Genomic DNA, 21,297 nt, shown 5'->3' with positions numbered 1-21,297 from the left:
AAATCGTGTAGAAAACATATAAAAACCCTGTGATTTTAATGTGAAACGGGGCTCTGTCTTTGGATGCTAGTCCACAGGCTCCCGGGCCATCAATAAAGCACCGCATAAACGACTTCGGTTGTTTGTGTTTTCTTCGGATCGGGCAACAGTGTAAAAACACTTCTTTAATTAAAGGTGCTGCAGATGTAGGTGGGAAACAGAGGAAGGGAAGAGCTGCCACTTCCTTTGGGCAGATCCTTGGGCAACAGGATCCATTCAGTTGCTGCTGCTCTGGGTCCACCAGTTTTAACTGTTTAACTTTTTGGTTTTGACACTTTCCCCTTGAGCAGTTAGTTCCAGGCTTTGTGACAGCATGTTTTTCTTCAGAGCACCTTTTCTCTAGCTGGGTTTTGTTTGTACCTTGACAAGCTGCCTGCCATGAGCCCTTTGGACAAGGGGATGCTGATGCAGGGCACTCCCAGAGCATTCACCTGCAGCAGGCTGAGCCTGTGCAGCTGACATGGGACAGGGATTTGGTGTTTGTGGCACCTGCTGTGGTGAGCTTTCAAAGCAAGCAAGCTGTAGGGTTGAGGATTAGCCTGGTTCAGTGGGGTATGAAGAGTATCTGCTGGTGTTTTAGCAGCCCTGCTGCCTGCTAATGCCCTCGAACCATAGGCTGTGACAAATGTCTTCCCTATTCATGTCTTAAAATTCAAAACCTGAACTCTAAGGAAATCTTTCCCTGGTCTAACACCACTCTTTTCCCCCTCACCCATCTTCCCCGATTTGCTCTTAGTGGACACTTTAAATTCACTGTGCAATTTTAAGTTTAGCATCACAAAATACTTCCTGCTGCCAGCCAGGTCTTCTCCCTTGGCCATGAGCATCTGTGGCAAGGACACTTCGTTGTATGAAAGGAGGAACCTGGACGGAATGAAAAGCTGATTTTTGAACTATTGCACAGTTCTGTTGTTTTTGAAAATAAAGTTTTCTGAGAAACTTGTGTGCTGGGCTGGCCAGAGCTGGAGGCTGAGGGAGATGGAGCTCACAGTGCTGCCTCAACCACTGAGAGCTTCCAGTGGGCTGCAGGGACCTGCCTGGCCTCAGCTTCCTCACCGCTTGGGAAAGGCTTTAAAAGAAGCTTCAGGGAGTTGGAAATGTGATGTTTAAGAGTTACACTGAGCTAGACAAGGCCTGGTGCTTTTGGTGCGTTTAGGTACTGCGTTTACATTTAACATCTCTCCTCTGGATGGGGAGGCTCTGTCTGTTTGGGGGGTGCTGTCTCCTCCCGTGTGTGGCCTGGAGGGGCTGTGGGGAGGCTGGGGCTGTGCTAGAGCCCCATGTTGCTGATCACAAGTGTCTCACAGGTGGCTTTGTGCAAGGGCTGCTGTTGGGCAGAGCAGCCCTGCTTCCCTGCTGAGGTTACTCCGCTGCAATTCCCTCATCCTGCTGCCGAGCACTGGGGCTGTCATCAAGCCCCCATGACATGAGGCTGACATTCACTTGTGACATCTCTTTCTGCTTTAAATTAAACCCCCAGCAAGCCCAGCTGGCTTCCCAGCAACCCTGTGTGTCATCTTGAGGAGTTTGTGATGTGAAGCTGTCTGCTTCACGATTCGTGATTTTAGCTGAGATTTTTAAATAGCAGAAGCAGACCTGGTTGGTTTTTTGAGCTGAGTACTAAATCTGTGTGTGCCAGTGTGCTGGTGAGCCATTTTGCGTGGGCTGGAGGCTTGGACAGAATGAGTGTGAGGGAGCTGCCATCGTCCTCCATGCAATGAATAAACCCAGAGCTGAAGCATTCTCCAGGTCAGGACTAGGAAGAGATGCAAAGATGCTAAGTTATATTCCTAATGACTTCAAGCGCTTGATAAAGACATCTTCTCCCTCAAGAGGGAAGAATAAGCTGGCACAGTCTGCAGCTGTCCTGCACAGGCAGGGGTGCAGTGACCTGTCCTGGTGGGGTTACCATGGCTGAGCAGAGGTGTGCCTCAGGCTCAGCACGTCCTTGATTCTGCCCAGTGACCTTACGTGTTCCTCTTCACTCTCTGTGCTTTGGCTGGGGCAGACAGGTGAATTTTTGAGCTCCAGCTGCCTTATTTCCAACAAACAGCACGGTGCACTGAGAAGCTGGAAGCCATGAATACAAATATCTGAATTCTTGAGCTAAATGCTGTTTTTTCCTTCTCCTGCCTGCCCTGACAGTGTGCTGGGGAGGAGAAGCGGGTGGGGACACGCACCGTGGTGGTCGGGCACCGGCCCGTGTCGGACACCGAGGCGTGCGTGGCACAGAAGTTCTGCGACAACAGGATCGTCTCCTCCAAGGTGAGCTCCCCCTGGTTCTGCTCCTGTTCTCACCTGCTGCTGTTTGGCACTGGGCTTGGAAGCCCAGAGCCCGAGTTCCTGGAGGATGAATGCAAAGATTCCCCTGCAAGCAGAGCAGCCTGGTACAGCCCTTACACACGGCTCCAGTCTCTCAGCATTTGGTTATTCATCCTACCAGTGCCAGTGGGGGTGTGGAGAAGTTCCTTTCCTGTAGGCTGGATGAGAGCAAAGCACATGGACATGTTGATTTTGTAGGTTTGGGGGGGGTTTGGTCTGTTTTTTTAAATTTTCTTGCATCCCCTTTGGGAAGAAAAGACAGGGTAGGTGTCTATAGTGCAGCATGAGGTAACAGCATCTCAAATTTGTAAAAGAGACTGGCCATTATTTTATAAAGGGACATAAAAACATGATTTTTTTTTTTTGGTTCTGTGGGATTTTTCTTTCTTGAGATAGGACAAAAATAACCATGCTCTGTTTATCCCTTTGGATGAAAGGGGGGGAAACATTCATATGGTATTAATGCAGCTTTTGTTTATGGTGCAAAACTGTGATGACACCCATCTGCCTTCTGCTTAGCTTTTTTCCATGACATTCATGAAGCTATTTCAAAAGATTTGGAGCCAATTCGAGTAAAATATCAAACAAGTGGCATTCCATATTGTCAACACAGCTGGATACGTATCCCTGCGCTTGGGATTCGTGATGCTCAGCATACACTTATTTTAACACTTCAGTTTTGCTGTATTGAGCTGCAAGGGGGTTTTTCCCTCTCCTTTCTTTCTTTCTTTATACATTTTGGATCTTATCTGTTTTTGCATGCCTGGGGGTTTTTTTGGGAGAAGTTTTCCGTCTGTTGGTGTTTAACTTGTGTAGCATTCCCATTGACGTTTCCCTGGCACGCAGGGGGAGCCTTCAGTGAGGACACCTTCCCCTCTCTGTTCCCTCCCTGACAAATGGTTTGCTTTAGCACTAATTTTAGTTCTTCCTTGATTTATTTTTGAATGTTATGTCCTTGCTCTTTTTTCCCTTTTATATTTGCTAGGCCTGGGACCTGACCAGTCTCTTTTATAATGAAATGGACATTGGTCTTGAGACTTGACTGCTTATTTTTTTTTTCATTCCAGACAGACTGAAAGACAGATATTAGACCCATTATTTTCCATGTTGTTCTTAAATTCCACATACTTTCCAGAGTAAATTATTCAGCAGCCTTCTTAAAATTATAATGAAGCACAACCTAATACTGAATTTGTATGAGCAGCATGGCTCTTCTTTTGCCTTTTTTTTTTTTTAACAAAAGCAGCTCTAAGATGGTTTTGGGAATTTGGAAAAAAATGTCTCCACTGTGGGTTATGCTGTGATGATGTCCCTATCAGCCACGTGCCTTGGTCTGTTTGTGAATCCCCCTCTCTCCCCACAGTACACCCTCTGGAATTTCCTCCCCAAGAACCTTTTTGAGCAGTTTAGAAGAATTGCCAACTTCTACTTCCTCATCATCTTCCTCGTACAGGTAAGAGCTTTGATGCTAAGAGCAAGTTTTATTTAGGCACTGATGTTAAACACAGCTCAAACAAGAACTGAGCTTTAAAACTGTCTGTGCTTATAAGAAGTTTGGAAATTTTTGATTTGGAAGCTGCATTAGAATTCTGCCACACCATCCAAGGCATAAAAATAATTTAAATATCTGGGCCTGTCTGAGATGGGGTCTGAATGACTGCTGAAACACTGAGAAACCATCTTATTTCTAACTGTTAAGATCGTTCAATCACTGAAAATACACTTGATGCTACACAGTTAAGATCTATTCTTTTGTCACCATTACTTCTTTTGTTTCATAGCTCTGTATTTCTCCAAGTGATATGATATTTTTGTCTCAGATATGAGTTTCAAGGCAAGCAGGAGAGATAGGATGTACTCAGTAAAATTCAGAAAATGCATAGGATGAGTTTGGGAAACCTGAAGCTTCAGGAAGTTGCTCTTCATGGGTAAAACAGCAAATTTATTACAGGCAGAAACTTTTCCTGCTCTGCTTTGTGGCTTGAGTGCAGGAGCAAATCCTGAGGCATACTCATTGTCTGTTCTGTCATCCAAGAGAAGCAAGCTGTCAGAACGTGCTGGGACAAAGGGAGTTTGGCAGAATGGCTGCAGTGCCTTTGCTCACCTTTTAAATCCCCAGGCCTGGGGCTGAGCACACAGCCAGTTCTGGGCTGGAAACAGGCCCCAGAGCAAAGGCAAAGGCGTGCTGAGGCTGCTGGGGTTCTGCTGCTCAGAGCTGGGCTATCACTCTCTCCTGGGCTCCTGTTTAAGCCATGAGTGCCTGCAGTGTTTAGCTGTGCAGGGAAGGGTTCTGATTTCCAGTCCTGTGGCTGCTGCAGGAGCAGGGATCCCAGGCCATGGCTCCTCCTGGCAGTGTGACATGAAAGGCCAATTTACTCTGGCTGGCTTGCCTCCATCTCTTCATTTCACTGGCGTTGCTCCATTCTGTCAACCCCAATTTGTAATTTGCCTTGAGCTGAAGCGATACCCTGGAGTCAGGATGTCCTTTTTGTGTAGCTGGCCACTTAGTGACGTGCTATTACATTTTATCTATTGACCCTCTGGCCGTGGAGAGCATGGAATATTCCTGATTATAATTACAAACCCGGTTCCAGTCTAGCTGTGTGCCCATTTTAGGCACAGGTCTCTGCAGGTGAGAGAAGAGCCTGGCTGTTCCTCCTTGTCTGTGTTCTGTGAGCATCTCAAAGCTGGGAAGCAGCCCTCATGATCAGTTGGAGAGCAAACAAACCCAAGTGAGCAAGGCCAGCCTGGCAGCAGGGATCCACTGGCTGCTGGATGGAGCAGCCCTGCCCCTGGGTGCTTGTCCTTCTGGAGATGGCACTTGCCCTAAAAAGGCACTCCAGGCCACTCCATTCATTTTAAGTAATACCAAGGCTTACACCTTGAAAAATGCCACCTGTATCTTATATGTTTGTGCTTATATTTAAATTTCTGTAAATGAATGGGGCTGTCCCACCTGATTGCTGCATGAGGAGTGAAGTGTCAGTGCTGGAGGAATTGCCTGCTGTATCTGCCCTGGCTGTTGGGGAACACTTTAGCAAAACATCTATTTCTCTGAGACTCCAGATCCAGCTCTTTAAGACAAAGTATGTGCATTAAACATAAAACACGCTGCACAAACAGGGCTGCAGTTCTTTGGTTCATCTGTTGCAGCTCTCACAGGAGCCTGCAGGGAATCTCCTGCTGGAAGGGGCTGGCCTGGAGTGAGCACAGTCTGAGTGTGTATGTGGACAGACTGAGCTGGTGGCAATCAGCTGTTTCAGGAGGCAGCAGGAATGAAAAGAGTCTCTTTGAGGAGGAAAGTGGAGATAACTTCTGGAGTGTGGTCCTTAGTGTCCTAAGGAATCTCGTAAGAAGGAGCTATTAAGTAACAGGAGGACTTTGTCACTTCGAAGTGGATTCAAATTCAGCTGTCGAGGTCCTAAACCAGTCCAGAAATAGTTTCAGAGGGGTCTGCCTGTGTCCTGGCTTGTTGCTCATGTGTCCCTCAGCATTTCACCAGCCACAAAGGGGAAGAGTAGAGTTCAGCCACAGGGTTTTTGCAGCCAAACTCCAAATACACTTATTAACTATTCCAGGCACTTCATCTGATAGTGTGTTCCTATATCTGTAATCCTGGATCTGTGTGGGCAGACATTGTATTGTTTTTTTACATAGATACATACAACTCCATCTTGTCCAGTGCAGGAAACTCCTGCTGGGCAGCAGGAGATGCTTTACTTTGCCCTTCTCAGCAGAAAGCCCAGGTTCTTCTTGGATTGCCAAGACCTGTCCAATTTTTGTAAGATAACTTTTGGCTTCCTGGCCTATGACAGTGCCCTGTGAGTGGCCATCCCATGTGCTGTGTGCAGTGTCTGTGTGACACTTGGCACTACCCTCACTTGAGGCTGTTCCTCCAAAGTGTGCTTTCTTCCAGACTTTCTTCTTGGAAGCAGTTTACACCCTTTTGAGTAATCCAGGCTTTCATGTACCTGGAAATATTTTTGGTGTTTATCTTGGCTTACCCTCCTGCTACTTAACTCATCTGCTATTTATCTGGCTTCTTCTTGTGGTGTATCTCTTCCACTTCAGAATCTTTTGGCTTTTCTCTCTGGGTTCAGTAGTGCAGGGTAATATTGCAGTGTACAGCATTTCACGGGCAAAAATGTCTGTGGAGCTGGTAGGAGGAGCCCTGTCCTTAACACAGCTTTTTACAGGCAGCCTGAAACAATAAATATCCAAATGCTGCTGTTTGTCAGCGTGCTGGGGAAGCACAAACAAGAGACAAAGTCCCTTTGTGGGGACACAAAGCCTTTCTGCTGAGTTTCCCCTTTCATCAGAGCCCTCATCATCTGCCTCTCGTGCTCCCAGTCTCTCCAGGAACAGCAGGGAAAATGAGCAGTTTGTGGAGCATTGGCTCGGAAGGTGGAAAGGGCTCCCTCCCACTTATGGACCTGTCCTGCCATTCTTACCCTTTCAGGGCCTGGTACAGTCAGAAGGAGCAGTGGTTTCCCACAGCCTGAAGGTTTAATTAGTGATCCAGGGCCTTGGTTGTTTCCCTGGTGCTGCCTGGAGCACTGGGCTGAGCTCAGGGAGGATCCAGCTCTCTGCCCAGGGCCCCTGTGCAGCCACAGTGCTACATCACACTCCAAGCTCCAAATCTGAGAGCTTAAAGACAAAGCCTGCATTTCTGTTTTACTTAAATATTCATGTTCTGTTCTGCAGTATATTTTGTAGGCAATTTGGGCTGATGGGTGTTATTTTTAGCCTCCCAGTGTCAGTGGTTCAAGATGACTGGTACTGCCCTCCCTTTCATAACCAGCCCTCGCTTCCTTTTCTCCTCTGCTAGGCTCTGACCTGCCCTCAGTGGGATGAGCACCCTTTTCTCTCCATAAGCAAAGTTTTGGTTTCTTCTGGTGCCTAGCCCAGGGCTCAGCAGTGTTTTTCTCTCTGCAGGTGATAGTGGACACCCCAACCAGCCCCGTGACCAGTGGCCTCCCGCTCTTCTTTGTCATCACTGTCACAGCTATCAAACAGGTACAGGTGTCTGTGGGGAGGAGAAGATGCTCATTGAGACAGGTAGAGAAATGGATTTAAATAGACTCAGAAGCCACCAACATGTGCTGGGAGGTTTGGTGCACCCTTCTTAGAGGGTGAGATGGGCACTGGTGCTTTTCAGAAGATTTGCATTTTGAGTGTGGGTGTCTCCTGCTCCAGCAGTGTAAAGCATCCCTGTGCTGCTGAAAGCAGGCCCTGAGGGTCAGCAAAGCTTTCTGCTGTAGGTCTGGTGGTACTTGAATGTTTTTCCTCTTAGAAACACTCTGAGTCCTTGCAGAGACGTGTTCCAAATGCAGCCCACGCTCTGCTCCCATGTTGGTAGGTGGAAAGGACAGGTTCTGTTCAGCCACTCAGCTAGTCCTGAAAACGTGTAGTCCTCATCTTCTTGCAGTGTTAAAAGACCTTTTGCCTCCCATCACAGGCACACATGCCATTTAAAATTTCCTGATTGAATAATAAAAAAACAAGTTTCTTCTACGGGGGCTGGAAAGGGAGAGCTAGAATAAAATCTCTCTGCTTCAGATCTCACTGTTTTATTCTTCCAGTAAAGACTGAAGAGGAAGAGTCTCATCCTGCGTTACCATAGGAAAGAGATGCAGGCTGCTAAGTGTATTATTCATATTATCAGTCTGTTCTTACCAAAGCTAAGAATAATAGAAATATGTTACAGTAGTTTAGCTGCTCGTTGCATGCCCCGCTTGTAGATTATTTTTGTGTTATTTTAATCTGTTCTGAATCTGTCAAATATGCATACGAAGTTTTTAAAATAAATCGATTCAGTCTGAGCTACTCTGGTTGATGTTTTGTCAGGCATGAAGGAGGTCTAAGGGCGGTTGCCTTATTCATTGTTTTAATTTGTCCCTCTCATCCTCTCTCCTTTTTCATTAGTTTACTCACTTTGTTACAAGTTTGTGTTGCCTGTGTCTGTGCCTTAGGGCTACGAGGACTGGTTGAGGCACAGAGCTGACAACGAAGTGAACAAAAGCAACGTCTTTGTTGTGGAAAATGCAAAGCAAGTGCGGAAAGAGAGTGAAAAAATCAAGGTAAGTGTTAACTGAGACCTTGCATGTGTGCCTCACTGAGGCTGATGGGAACAGAGTGCTGAGGGGACAGGGCAGGGAAGGAGGGGTGTACTGAGTTAGAGCTGCCCCAGCCTGCTCACTTTCAGATGAGATGCTCCCAGAGCTGTTCCCAGCTAAGGAGTGAAGCTGCCTTTGATTGCTTTTGAAAAGCTGTCTCACAAAAGCTGTACCCGGGCTGACAAGTGACAGATCTGTCAGCATTTTGCACTTCTCCAGGACAGGCAGTCCTCTTCTGTTTCCAGCTCTCCCAAGGACACCAGGAAGGTACATTTAGCTTTGATGTTGATTTATCACACCGCACTTGAGGCAAGTGCAGTCTCCTGCTCCATCAAGATTTAGCAGAGAAATAAATGCTGGCTGTGCCACGTGGGTGCTGTGAGTCAGTGTGGGGCTGGTGGCCCCAGCAGGCTGTGAGGGATGCTCAGTGCACCTCTCACACCCTGGTTTCCCTTTTAGCCAAGGTGATTTAGGCTTTGAGAGAGGCTAAATCATAATCATGTAATAACGGCTGAGAGGACTTGTCATGTGAATGTTTCCTTTCCCCTAGGTTGGAGACATAGTAGAAGTGAAAGCAGATGAGACCTTCCCCTGTGACTTGATATTTTTGGCCTCCAGCAGCACTGATGGGACCTGTTATGTGACTACAGCGAGCCTTGATGGCGAGTCCAATTTCAAGGTGAGGGGCAGCGTGTGGAGCTGCTGCCTGGGGATGGCCCTGCCTGCAGGGTGGGCGCTGTGCTTGGCTGGAGGCTGCTGCCATGGAGCCCATCCCCACAGCTGTGTGCCTCTTGAACAGCTCCTGCCTCCTGTCTGCTTCCAGTGTGTCAGCAGTGAAGCCCTGGGGGATTGTCTGTGCTCTTGTCTCCAAAGGCCATTCCTGCTGGCGCTGCCCCAAATTGGATTGTCATTTATCGATATGGCTTGGCTGTGTTAGTGCTTCCCTGCTCCAGCCCCACTGTGAGCTCTGGTGCTGCAGGGCAGCAGTGCCTGCAGCTCTCCAGCTCCTTTCCAGACCTGCCAGCACTCCTGTTACTTAACCAAGCATTTCCAGTGAGATTAGGGACTTCTTTGAGGCAGCGTGTCTACATTCATTTGGGGAGTTTTTCACCAGCGTGAGAAAAACATCACTTCTGGGATCTTCTCTCCCTTTCCCTGAAGTGAGCAGTGAAACTTAACACTGGTCTTGCTCAGGATGAATCTCTTCAGTCTATTTTCTTTCTTTCTCTACCTCCCCTCCTCTAAACTGGGGAAAGAAGCAACAAGAACTGATATACGTCAGAAGACACGAACATTTGGTTGCACTTGAGTTTGATAAATATTTATATAGATACTAGCAGCTGCAGTAGTAGGACTGGGAGATACTTTAAAATGACATGATTCATTCCAGCATACTCTGAAGTCAGTGGGAATACCACTGTGTGTGGATCTGGTGTGTTTATCTGGGATTTGTGGCTCTTCCCTCTGGGTGGCTGTTAATTGGTGCTGGATAACCTGTGTGGGAGCTGGTGGCACAGCACTGGCTCCACTGGTGAGGAGGAGCTGGAGCTTTGAAGTGGCTTGAGGCTAAAAATAACTAGCCATGTTAAAAGGCTATTGCTTATTTGTGTCAGGTGTATTATATGCATGAGTTCACATCACTTTGGCAGAGTCTTGGCTCTCACTAACTTGTGAGTGTGGAGATGCAATGCTGAGTTTCTATATCAAGCACTGTGGTGTTTTTTTCTTGGTTTGTGGATTCCTGTAGGTGACTGGGAGCTGCCTCCTGTTTCATGATGAGGTGAAGATGAGCTTGAAGGGGAAGAGAGAATAGAAAAGCCAGCTCTGTTTGGGGAAATAGATTGGACATTAGGAACCAGGGTTTGCTGCAAAAGGGGGGTTGAGGGGAGCACACTTGGGTAATCACCAAACCTCATCTGCAGGGGTATCTGCTGCCTTCCTGGTGGGGATTTTGCTGCTATTTGGGGCATGTCAGATGCAGGTACGGGAGAGGTGCCTGATTAAGTGTAACTGGAATAGTATTGTGAAAGAGACTTTGTCAGGGCTCTTTGAAGCACAAATCTTTGGCCATACGTTAGCTAAAAGAACTTGTGTTTTCTAAACGCACTGAAGGATGTGAAGATCGTGGAATTGATTGGGAGGTGGCTTTGAAGTATCACTCAGCAATTGCAGGATGTCTCTGCCGATGGGAGCATTACAAAACCCCACACAAGGGCTGGCTTTGGAGCTGGGCGCTGCAGGAGCAGCTTTGACCTGTGCTTCACAAAAGCTGTGATCTATTCCAGGGCTCCACGTGTGCTCAGGCATTTTCAGTTGGAAAAGGCAGGCAGGTTAGCAAAGCAGCACAAAGGTGGGGATTTCTAATGCCGTGACTACAGCGTGTGTAACGTGGCCGTGCCTCCCGGGACGCGCAGGGAAGGGGACGCGCGCCTCAGGAGCGGAGGAAGCGTTTTAATGAATTTGTTTATGAAGATGGATTGAGGCAGCCTGCCGTGCAGCCCGCCGTGACTTGGAGCTCTGAGTAGCTCCTATAAATAGAGCCTGAAAGGCAGCGAGCAGATCCTTTGTGGGCTTTTCAGTTAATTATGAGAGATGAACCTTTGCAGCAGCAGCTGCTAAAAATAGCTGGGAGTCTGTCAGTGCTCCACCCGATCCCTGGTGCTGGGGTCTGGGTACCATCAGGAGCCAGGGCAGCTGGTCCCCAGGAGCCCCTTCCTCACCTGCAGCCTCCCCTCCACCCGACCAGGGCAAAGCCAAGGATGCTCTGCTCTTGGTGGATGCCTGAGAGCAGCTGCTTGCTGCTGTGGTTTCTCTCAAGCGTCGGTGACTTCATTCTCTGCTGAGGGACGCTTCAGCCGCCTTGTGGGAGCGTGGTGAGGGCTTGGGAGAGCTGCTGGTGCTGGCAGCCTTGTGCACGGGGGCATTTTAAGGGATGGGGTGTGGAACTGGGGGGTGGGATTGCTGCTGGGGCTCGTGGTGACGTTGCTGTGCTCCTGTGCCCAGACTCACTACGCGGTGCGCGACACCACCGTGCTCTGCACTGACGAAGCCATCGACACCCTCACCGCCACAATCGAGTGTGAGCAGCCACAGCCTGACCTCTACAAGTGAGTGTGTCCCTCCTGCACCCTGCCCTGCCTGGTGTCACCCCCTGCACACCCCTCAGCACCATCACCTGGGGCCATCTTCCTTCCATCAGAGACCCAAAGGTGTGTCGGGGCAGTGCGAGGCCACTGGGCCTCCTCTGCACGAGGATGGCAAAGTCTTCAAAGCTCAGTGTCTTTGCAGAAAAGCCTCCCTTGTGCAAGATTTTGTGTGGTATAATGAGCTGGTTTTTGTCAGCTCAGCAATAGTAATGGTCCATGTAGCTATTCTTAGGCCACTCTACCTTCCCAGCAAAATGCATTGGGCTGAATGACTTCCAGGAGTGAGTGATGTGTGTGGGAAATCCTTGAGGGAGGTTTTCTGGGGTGTGTTTCAGTCTGTAATGGGGCTGTGCTGGGGTGTGTGAGCACTCCTGAGCCTGGGCAGTGTGTGACTTCTCCCTGTCCTGAGCACAGCCACCCCTCTGAAACATTCAACTCTCACATTCACTTCTTTCTGTATTTGCTTCCATTTCCTGTTAATTACTTTGATTATCTATAATGTGTTTGTAATACAAGTTTCTCATATTTTTATGACAGATTTGTTGGAAGAATTATCATCTACAGAAGTAACCAAGAGCCTGTAGCCAGGTTGGTCTTGCAGCTGTCTGTTGGCCCTCCTCAGAGGGCTTGGGCATCTACAGAGAGTTTCAAGGATTTGAGTTTTTCCTGCCATCGTTTGGGAATATTTTTTTTTCTTTAACCATTCCTAAGATTTCATTCTAAAAGGAGGCCTCCCTTCTGCCATCCTGTGGTTTGTTTGAGCCCCTTTTGGGGAAGCAGTGCAGGACCACCTGGGAGTGTCCTGCCCTGCTGGTGCAACACAAATTTACCAGGCAATGACAAAATACTGTCATTGGAAGATAAGAAAAAACTCAAACATCAGAGTGTTTCACAGAAAAAAAGAGCAAATAATGTTCATAAGCCATCCAAAACAGCTGTCTGTCACCAGAGCACGTTGGATGGGTTTTGTGCTCTGGTGGGTCTGTTCATGCTCTGGAAACAACAGAGGGTCACTCAGGCTTTCAAAGAGAAATAAAAACACAAGTGGGACTGTCAGCTTTGATGGTGCCATTGATTGACTGGGCTGGAATGGACAGGATGATTTTAACACTGCATTTTTATAAAAGTACTGGAACATACTGGATCTGAACATTTTGCAGTTATTTCTCAAAAGCCTTAATGAAAATCCCCCAATAAGAGTGGAGCTTTGCATTGGAAATTGTATTTGTAAGGTGAAATGGAAATGTAATTATATAAAGAGAAACAAATTCAAGCAAGGCCCCAATTTAACATACAAATCCTGTAACCAGACGTAAGGAACCTTAGTTTATATCCTATTTCTGATTTTATAAAGTAGTTTGAATGTTCTTCAAGTGATGTAATGTTATCATTTCTTTTATGTTTAGGTCTTTGGGTCCTGAAAACCTGTTGTTGAAAGGTGCTACCCTCAAAAACACCAAGAAGATTTATGGTGAAGTTATTTTTGTTTGTTTATTCAAATAGTTCTGATAAGTAATGACAAATGTAGATGTTCACTACTAAATCTGGAGAGGGAACAAATTTCTCTGCAGCCTGCCTAGCTGGGCTGTACAGCTGTGGCTTTCACACCAGCTGGTTGCAAAGTGGCCAGGGTGAAATTGGGAGGCACTGCCCCTATCTGCAGGGCTGCCCAGCTCTGTTAAAACACCAGAGCAAGCTGTTCTTGCCTGAGCCACGATGGGCAAGGAGCTGTGCCCAGGTGCTGTGCTGGGGGCACAGACTCAGACACCGCTGGTGATGGCTGTGATGGGAGAATGATGCTTCTCCTGACTGTCCCTGATCCGTGGGCTCTGGGACACAGCAGGGACATTTCTTAGCAGCCTCAGAGTTTGTGTGGTTGAACAGTCCCTGGGTAATGGCTCTTCCTTCAGCTGGGATTGGGGTTTGATGTAAACACCGATGCCCCTGATGGCTGAGTGCCAGCTGGGTCCCTCTGGGGCTGCCAGTCCCTTATGAGCCCTGCTTTAATACCCAGCAGGAGTTGCAGTCTATACTGGAATGGAAACAAAAATGGCTCTCAACTACCAAGGGAAATCTCAGAAACGGTCTGCAGTAGAAAAGTGAGTATTTATGTTCAGAAAAATATCAGTAAAACCTGTTTGGTTTGGGTTTGTTTTTGATGGAAGTCTTGTACAGAAGTAATCCCCTAATCCACTGCCTTTTGTTTCAGATGCTCTCTGATTGCATGGAAAAATCTGGGTATTTGAGAAAGCATATCTTGCAAGGATAATTTTTAATTTTAATTTTTTTTTTAATTTAAAAACAAAATCAAGAAATGTTAACATATATGAACCTGACCCTGACTATCAGCAGTGTCAAAAACACTTGTTCTGTAATTCCCTTCTTAAAAGTAAGGAGGTCTTGTTCCTGCCTATTTACATGTTTTTCTGTATCAAAATAGCTGCAAGAATTTAAAAAAAGAAACCTGTTTTTCAGATCTATCAACGCTTTCTTGATAGTGTATTTGTGCATCTTGTTGGGCAAGGCCACTGTGTGCACGACTCTGAAATACGTCTGGCAGAGTAATCCATTTAATGATGAGCCTTGGTACAATGAAAAGACCAAAAAAGAGAGAGAGACCTTCAAGGTAAGTGGATTTGTATTTCAGCACCTCCTCCAGCTTTACTTATTCTGGCTGTTTTGTTTAATCTGATAGTGCCTGCTGCCAGCCCTGGGAGTCCTGTTTGCTCACAGAAAGTGCTGTTGTTTCCTTCGGTCTCTCCTGCTGTTTGTGTTTCTTTTGTGCCTCTCTCATGCTTGTGCACAGTGATATTTGTGTGGAGCAGGGCAAAGCATAAATAAATACTATATAATACAGAAATGCAGCTGATTTAACCTGGGTCCTTATCTGAACTCGAGGTGTCTTTCAGCTCTGAATAGGTAAACTTGAACTGAGTCCATGTCAACCAGTTTGTTAAACTTGCCGAGACGTGGGCAGTCAAGCCTGAGAGAGTGAGTGTGTAGAGATCTTCATTTGATGGGTTATTGAGGAGGACTTGCAGGGATGTCACTGCACCACTTGTACCCTTGCCTCTGGTCTCAAGCCACCTACTCCTTTTTCCTGCTTGCCCGGGGTCAGGATGAGCCTGTAGCAGTATATTCTGACCACAAATACACTTATGAAACATTGCTTTGGTCACTGTGAAGCAGTGAGGTGTACTCGTGTAGTGGTAGATCTGCAGAAGGCAGTGGGATTTTCTGTGCCAAAGGAAAATGGGATTTAGCCCTGTATCTGGGCTATATTTGTTTTTGTGTTGTTTTTTCCTGTTTAACCCTTTCTGAGAAGCTGTCTGGAATCCCTGAGGTGCTGCTGGAAACTGCCCCCAGGTCCTGACATCTCCTCTGTCCTTTGCAGGTCTTGCGGATGTTCACGGACTTCCTGTCGTTTATGGTCCTCTTCAATTTCATTATCCCTGTCTCCATGTACGTTACAGTGGAGATGCAGAAGTTCTTGGGCTCCTTCTTCATCTCCTGGGACAAGGAGATGTACGATGAGGAAATACAAGAGGGAGCGTTGGTGAACACCTCGGACCTGAACGAGGAGCTCGGGCAGGTCAGCACGGGCTGTGTTTGCATCTGTCTGGATGAAGATGTGCATGGAAGTGCCCTCCCTGCAAGGAGCCCTTGTAGTGGCATCCCTCACGGTCCCCTGGGGCCAGAGCTTCACCTGCTTTGGTGGCACTTTCTGTGTAATGTGATTGCACTGGCTCTGTGAGGCAGATAAGGTTATAAATAGTGCATGAAAGAGCAGGAATTGGGTCACGCCAATTGTTTCCATATTGGGCAATACCAGGCGCAGCTCTGCGTGGCAGGGTGCTTTGCTTTCACTGCTTCAATTAAAAATTAAAAATTAAAAATCCTCTGACTCTTTGAGGATTAATGAAAAGGTCTGCCCAGTCATCTCCCTGGGCGTGCAGAGCATGTGCAGCTGTGCTGCTGCTGCCTTGCTGGGGCACCTGGGCAGCTCAGGCTTCCCTTTCTGATGAGTGCAGGGCATGGCTAGTGCCTCCTGCTTTTGATTCTGCTTTAAAAACAATAATTAAAATACACTTGGAGTAGTAATAAGCTTATTGAAATACAGCTCCAAGATGAAAATCCCCCAAAGGAGGCAACAGACCTGCAGCAGCAGCTCTGTGGGCAGCAGGGCTGTAGCAAAGGACCCAAGAAAGTGAATGAGGGGAAGGTGAAGAGCCTGGAGACAGATTTCAGTATTCAGAAGCTGCCTCCCATCACCTGTGCTGAGAAACAAAGGGGCAAAGCAGCAGAACTACACAGTGATGTAGCGGGGCATCTGTGTCTGTTCTGCAGTGGGGCTGGGAGAGCCAAGTACTCCCCAGCACTGGCCCAGATGCACTGAGATGCCCCAGGCTGTGTGTCTGGGGTCCTTCCCCAGCCCCTGGCAGCTGTGTGGTGCTTGCAGGTGGAGTACGTGTTCACAGACAAAACAGGGACACTGACAGAGAACAGCATGGAGTTCATCGAGTGCTGCATCGACGGGCACAAGTACAAAGACTGCCTTTCAGAGGTGGATGGCTTCTCCCAGACCGATGGACCCCTCAAATACTACGGCAAGGCTGAGAAGGTAAGAAGTGTGTGTGCTGCTGGCTGGAAGGGATTTGTGGCCAGCTCCTGGCTGGGTGAGGCATTCAGCTGGTAACGAGCCCTCCCTCCCTCCTGCCCAGAGCCGAGAGGAGCTGTTCCTGAGAGCCCTCTGCCTGTGCCACACGGTTCAGATCAAGGAGGCAGACCAGGTGGATGGGCTGATGGCACACCCAGAGCGCAAATACACCTATATCTCCTCTTCCCCAGATGAAATCGCTTTGGTGAAAGGCGCAGAAAAGTAAGAATGTGAAGATGTTGGCTTTTTAATTCACCCTCTCTGCTGGGAAGGAGGGAGGTGAGGGTGGTCTGAAGGTGACAGATCCCTTTGCATGGTCTCTCTGGGAAGTGTGTTGTGGTACCAGTGCTGAACCTGACCTGTAGTCCTGTGAGCCTGTGGGTTTGAATGAGCTCTCTGTTAAAGGGATGCTCTGTAAAGGATCTTCCCTGAGCAGCTCCCTGGGATGCCATGGTTTGCATTCACTGAGAGCAGCCCCAAGTGCTGCAGTGCCCAGGTGTGGCAGAGGCTTCTTTGCTGCAGCCCACATGTGCTTTAATCCCCTAGAAACAGAGACCAGCTACCATGTGCATATTGCAGTGAAATTCTTTCCTTGCCATGCAGTGGCAAAATAACAGGATGGTTACTTTTGTCAACCCCACATCTGAATCCTGCCAGAGATGCTCCAGGGCAGGCTGGGTGGGGCTTAGAGTGACCTGGGCTAGTGAAAGGTCCCTGCCCATGGCAGGGCTTTGGGTGATGTGTAAGATACTCTCAGCCCAAGCCATTCAGTGATTCTGTGCTCCTTCCAGCCCCTAGGTTTTAGATGGAGGCTGGTGCAGCTGTGTATACTTGCTCATGGCTTGTAAAGCTGCCAGAGAGCCAGTGGACCATGTCCAGAGGCTCTGTGTGTCTGTGTGCTCCAGTGCCCAGGCTCTCCAGGGGATGGGAGCAGTGCCAGGACATCACAGCAGGCTCTGCATGGAGCAAACAAACATCCAGCCGTGCTCCTTAGCTCAGGCTCACCCAGCTCTCCTCTGCAGTGCAGAAGGTGAAACGAGAACATTGATGTATGATATGTGCCAATGGGTGTTTTCAATGTTGTTCTGTCCTTTTGTTTATTGACAGGTATGGTTTCACTTTTCTAGGACTTGAAAACAATTTCATGAAAATACGAAACCAAAAGAATGAAACTGAGATGTAAGTGCTGCTGGGGCTGCTGAGGAACGGGGCTGCTGTTCTGCACCACTCCCACCCAGCTTAATTGAGTTTGGTCAGCCTGGCAAGGTCAAAGCTGTTCCTTGAGGGCTGTCAGACTGTGCTGACCTGCCCCAAAACTCCTGTCCCATTTACAGAGCACAGCACATCAAGGTGTAGGTGACGTTAAAGGCTCACTTGCAGAAATCCATGGGTGGCTTTCTGATGTCTAAATTCAGGTCCCTCAAGAGCCTGCAGTCCTTTGTGTGTATCCTTCACCTGTACCAGGTTGTGCAGGTGGCTGCTGGGATTCAGGAGGTGGCTGCTGACCTTATGGGCCGTGGCTGGGGCTCACAGCAGGACACTGGAAACCTGAACTTGTGATACTGCTCCATACCCTGTAACCCCTTTTTCTCCCCTCCCAAGCTGAAAATAGTTCGATTTTACCCTGTGCTCACAGCTTGGTGGACATCTGTGAGTCACTGGCCTAATCCCAGCACTCCCTGAAAACTTCCCTTCACAAGCAAGTTTCACTTCCTACTTCCCTCATGAAGAAACTTCTTATTTAAGTGGGAGACTCAATGTTACTGCTTGTGGCACATGGTGCCCCGTTCCCTGCTGAGCCCCTGCCCAGCCTGGGGCCTTGGTGCACTGCTGGGTACCCACACCCTCAGTCCCATGCTCAGAGCACCACAGGACTACTGGAGTTTGGGTTTTCCCCTCCATTTTCTCGTGCAGTAGCTGTGAAATTCATTCCCAGGTGGCTGATGCCACTTGTAGGGTGTATTGATTTCTGCAGCTCATTGTTAGTGATTTTCTGTCTCAAATAGTTATTTTTCTATTTTTCCTCTACTGAGTCAAAGCTTTTTTCTTTTTCCAAAGGTACCAACTCCTCCATGTGCTGAACTTCGACCCCGTGCGGCGCCGTATGAGTGTCATTGTGAGAACCAGCACAGGTACAGGCCAGGTGCTCTTGTGGCCTCTCATAGCTGTGTGCACAGCTCTAAAACACATCCTCCTCACTCCTGTCACCCAGACCAGCTGAGCTTTTCTAGGCTGGTCTAACTGAATTCTGTACTGGGTTAATTTTCCTTCATAGCAGCTGTTTGGGAGCAGCAGCAGCTCAGGGGATGAGAACAGTGACCCTTGGAGAGCTCCCTGCCTGCCTTGTTCCAGGCTGGAACAAGTACAGGGAAGACATGTGAGAATGTCCCCTGGGTGGGATGGGGTTTCATGGGAATAACAGACAAAAATTCTGAGGTCACTGTCCTTCTCAAGTGTCAGTCCTGTAAAGTTTGGGGTGCTGGTTTTACCCTCCCTGGAAAGGTTACCAGGGCTTACAGGTACAGTGTCCAGCCTGTTGCAGAAAACTTGCTCAGAGGCAGGTGGGGACACCCAAAGTCTCAGCCAGGTCAGCCACAGGTTTTTCACAGGCTGGTCAAAGGCCATTTTTGGTAGCCAGTTGGGTTTCTAGCAGTTCCCTCTTCAGTCCTGCCACAATTCCTCCCTCTGCATCACTTGCTATTGACATTAAGTCTTTCTGCAGCTTGTGAGTGCTATAAACTATTTATGATTTGCTTTTAGGAAAGTTGCTTCTCTTCTGTAAAGGAGCAGACTCCTCTATTTTTCCAAGGGTGCAGCAAGAAGAAATCCAACAAACAAAAGTCCACGTGGACCGCAATGCTATGGTGAGCACACGGGTGGAACTTGGCTGGCCCCTGGGCTCAGGAAAGCCTTATTCCAAAAATAGGGATGTGACCTTGCTTTGGAGGGAAGTGTTGAAAATGTGTCACTTCACATTGTTTTGGTGACAGGCTTCTTTCCTTTTCTGTTTGGTTGGCTTCCACCTTTATTTGATATACTTATATGGTCTCCATCACAGTTGTGTCCGAGCATCTCCCAGGCAAGTTAAAAATAGAGGTAACATCAGCAGCCTGGTCCCAGTTCTGGTGGCACCCAGTCCCTGCTGCTGCATTCTCTCAGCCCTGGTCCTTCTCTTAGTTTCTTTCTGCACATAATAAGCAGCACCATGATTGCTCTGGTGGGAAGAAGTTACTGTATAAACACAGAAAATTGCTCTTTTGACACAAGCCAACAAATTCTCCTTGCCCTCAGGGTCAGTACTGCCAGAAGGGCTGATGGTAGACAAAAGCACCAACCCTGAAGTGAGGAGCTGTAAAAAATCTGGATTTAGGGCATTTGTCCACTTTATTTTCTTTCCCTCCTGCTGCCAGGACGGCTACAGAACACTCTGTGTGGCCTTCAAAGAGCTGACTGAGAAGGAGTATGACAGAATTGACAGACAGCTCAATGAAGCCAAGATGGCTCTGCAGGACAGGGAGGAGAAGATGGCCAAGGTTTTTGACGACACAGAAGCCGACATGCACCTGATTGGGGCTACTGCTGTAGAAGACAGGTAAAGAGGTGACTGCAGCACCAGCCCTGTGCTGCCTGTGGTTTCTCTGTGATGTGGCCTTGCAGCCCAGACTCTGTGGTGGAACAGGCAGGTGCTGGCACTGTCCAGGGCAATTAATTACACCATGGCACAACCCATTTCACAGTGCCCTAGTTGCTTAAATTGGCTGGTGTAGTAGGAATTGGGATTTATTAATGAAACTACAGAAATACTTGCACTTCTAGAGAGTGAATTAAGCACACAGCATTAATTTGCACATCAAAACAAATTCAATTCCACATTCAGTTATAGTAACTGCAAGTGTAAATTAAACTCTTACTGTGAGGCCTAAGAGTCAAGAGTATAAAGCAGTGATTTCTCTTGTTGCCTGCAAATAAAAGCTTGGTATTGCTGACTTGTAATCCTCACTCCTTGGCAGTGGTCTCCCCAGCATGGGAACAGTCAATGAACTTCTCTTGGGCTGGTGTTGTGTACCTGCAGGCTCGGAGTCGGGGCAGTGTGGATGGGGTGAGGCCGACTGTGATGCTTTGCTTGTGCTCACAGGCTGCAGGAGCAGCTGGCAGAGACCATCGAAGCCCTGCACGCAGCTGGCATGAAGGTTTGGGTGCTGACAGGAGACAAGATGGAAACTGCCAAATCCACCTGCTACGCCTGCAGGCTCTTCCAGACCAGCACCGAGCTGCTGGAGCTGACGGCGAGGACGGTGGGCGAGAGCGAGAGGAAGGAGGATCGGCTCCATGAGCTGCTGCTGGAGTACCACAAAAAGCTGATTCAGGATGTTCCCAAAAACCGGGGAGGCCTGAAGAGGTAAGCGAGCCAGAGGACCCGGCCCTGCGCCTTTCTGATGCAAATTTGGTACAGCAGGAGCAGGCTGTGGCCCTGGGGACTGGTTCCTTGCAGGCACTGCGACCGGTTCCTTTGCTTTGCTCATCATCTCTGGTATTAGCTGGCTTTGAACTTAATTGCTCTGTTCCTTTAGTGAAGGGCATGTGTTAAGTCTAAGGTTTTTAAAATTGCTAAGCCCTGAAAAATGGATGGGAAGAAGATTAGCCCAAAACCAGGGTTTTTTTCCCTAAGATGATAAAAGCAGCTAGGCTGACTTCTTGGTCTGATTACGTTTCACACGTGTTCCTTGTTGTGCCCCAGAAGCTGGACGTTGAGTCAAGAATATGGACTGATTATAGATGGCTCGACGCTGTCGCTGATACTCAACCCCTCTCAGGACTCTGGCTCTAGCAATTACAAGAGCATATTCCTGCAGATCTGCCTGAAGTGCACTGCAGTCCTCTGCTGCCGGATGGCCCCGCTGCAGAAAGCACAGGTATTTACCTCTCCCTGCCTGGAGCACGTCACTGCTGCTGTGACGCACGCTGCATTCATCAGCTGCGACTTGACCTGATCATCCTGATCAAGCAGGACTTCTCC

General features: G+C 48.2%; 1 protein-coding gene across 4 annotated transcripts in view; it reads left to right on the top strand.

Moving 5' to 3' along the window:
- ATP11C (ATPase phospholipid transporting 11C (ATP11C blood group)) overlaps positions 1–21,297 on the top strand; it is a 53,178-nt gene that overhangs the window by 14,697 nt on the left and 17,184 nt on the right. For all 4 annotated transcript variants that reach the window (XM_014255338.2, XM_088062461.1, XM_088062462.1 and 1 more), the window contains exons 2-20: positions 2,185–2,304; positions 3,725–3,814; positions 7,297–7,377; positions 8,334–8,441; positions 9,028–9,156; positions 11,481–11,584; positions 12,161–12,211; positions 13,030–13,094; positions 13,641–13,722; positions 14,099–14,249; positions 15,018–15,215; positions 16,083–16,244; positions 16,345–16,502; positions 17,388–17,459; positions 18,339–18,412; positions 19,041–19,144; positions 19,691–19,872; positions 20,416–20,679; positions 21,019–21,193. In XM_014255338.2, coding sequence (XP_014110813.2) covers positions 2,185–2,304; positions 3,725–3,814; positions 7,297–7,377; positions 8,334–8,441; positions 9,028–9,156; positions 11,481–11,584; positions 12,161–12,211; positions 13,030–13,094; positions 13,641–13,722; positions 14,099–14,249; positions 15,018–15,215; positions 16,083–16,244; positions 16,345–16,502; positions 17,388–17,459; positions 18,339–18,412; positions 19,041–19,144; positions 19,691–19,872; positions 20,416–20,679; positions 21,019–21,193 — 2,370 coding nt within the window. The remainder of the gene's footprint in view (positions 1–2,184; positions 2,305–3,724; positions 3,815–7,296; positions 7,378–8,333; positions 8,442–9,027; positions 9,157–11,480; positions 11,585–12,160; positions 12,212–13,029; positions 13,095–13,640; positions 13,723–14,098; positions 14,250–15,017; positions 15,216–16,082; positions 16,245–16,344; positions 16,503–17,387; positions 17,460–18,338; positions 18,413–19,040; positions 19,145–19,690; positions 19,873–20,415; positions 20,680–21,018; positions 21,194–21,297) is intronic.

The sequence above is a fragment of the Pseudopodoces humilis genome, chromosome 15 (genome assembly GCF_049639895.1).
Source record: "Pseudopodoces humilis isolate 2021_Gansu_Grassland_sample_001 chromosome 15, ASM4963989v1, whole genome shotgun sequence".
Classification (NCBI taxonomy): Eukaryota; Metazoa; Chordata; class Aves; order Passeriformes; family Paridae; genus Pseudopodoces; species Pseudopodoces humilis.
The sequence above is the reverse complement of the archived record's forward strand: the minus strand, read 5'-3'. Positions and strand labels throughout refer to the sequence as shown.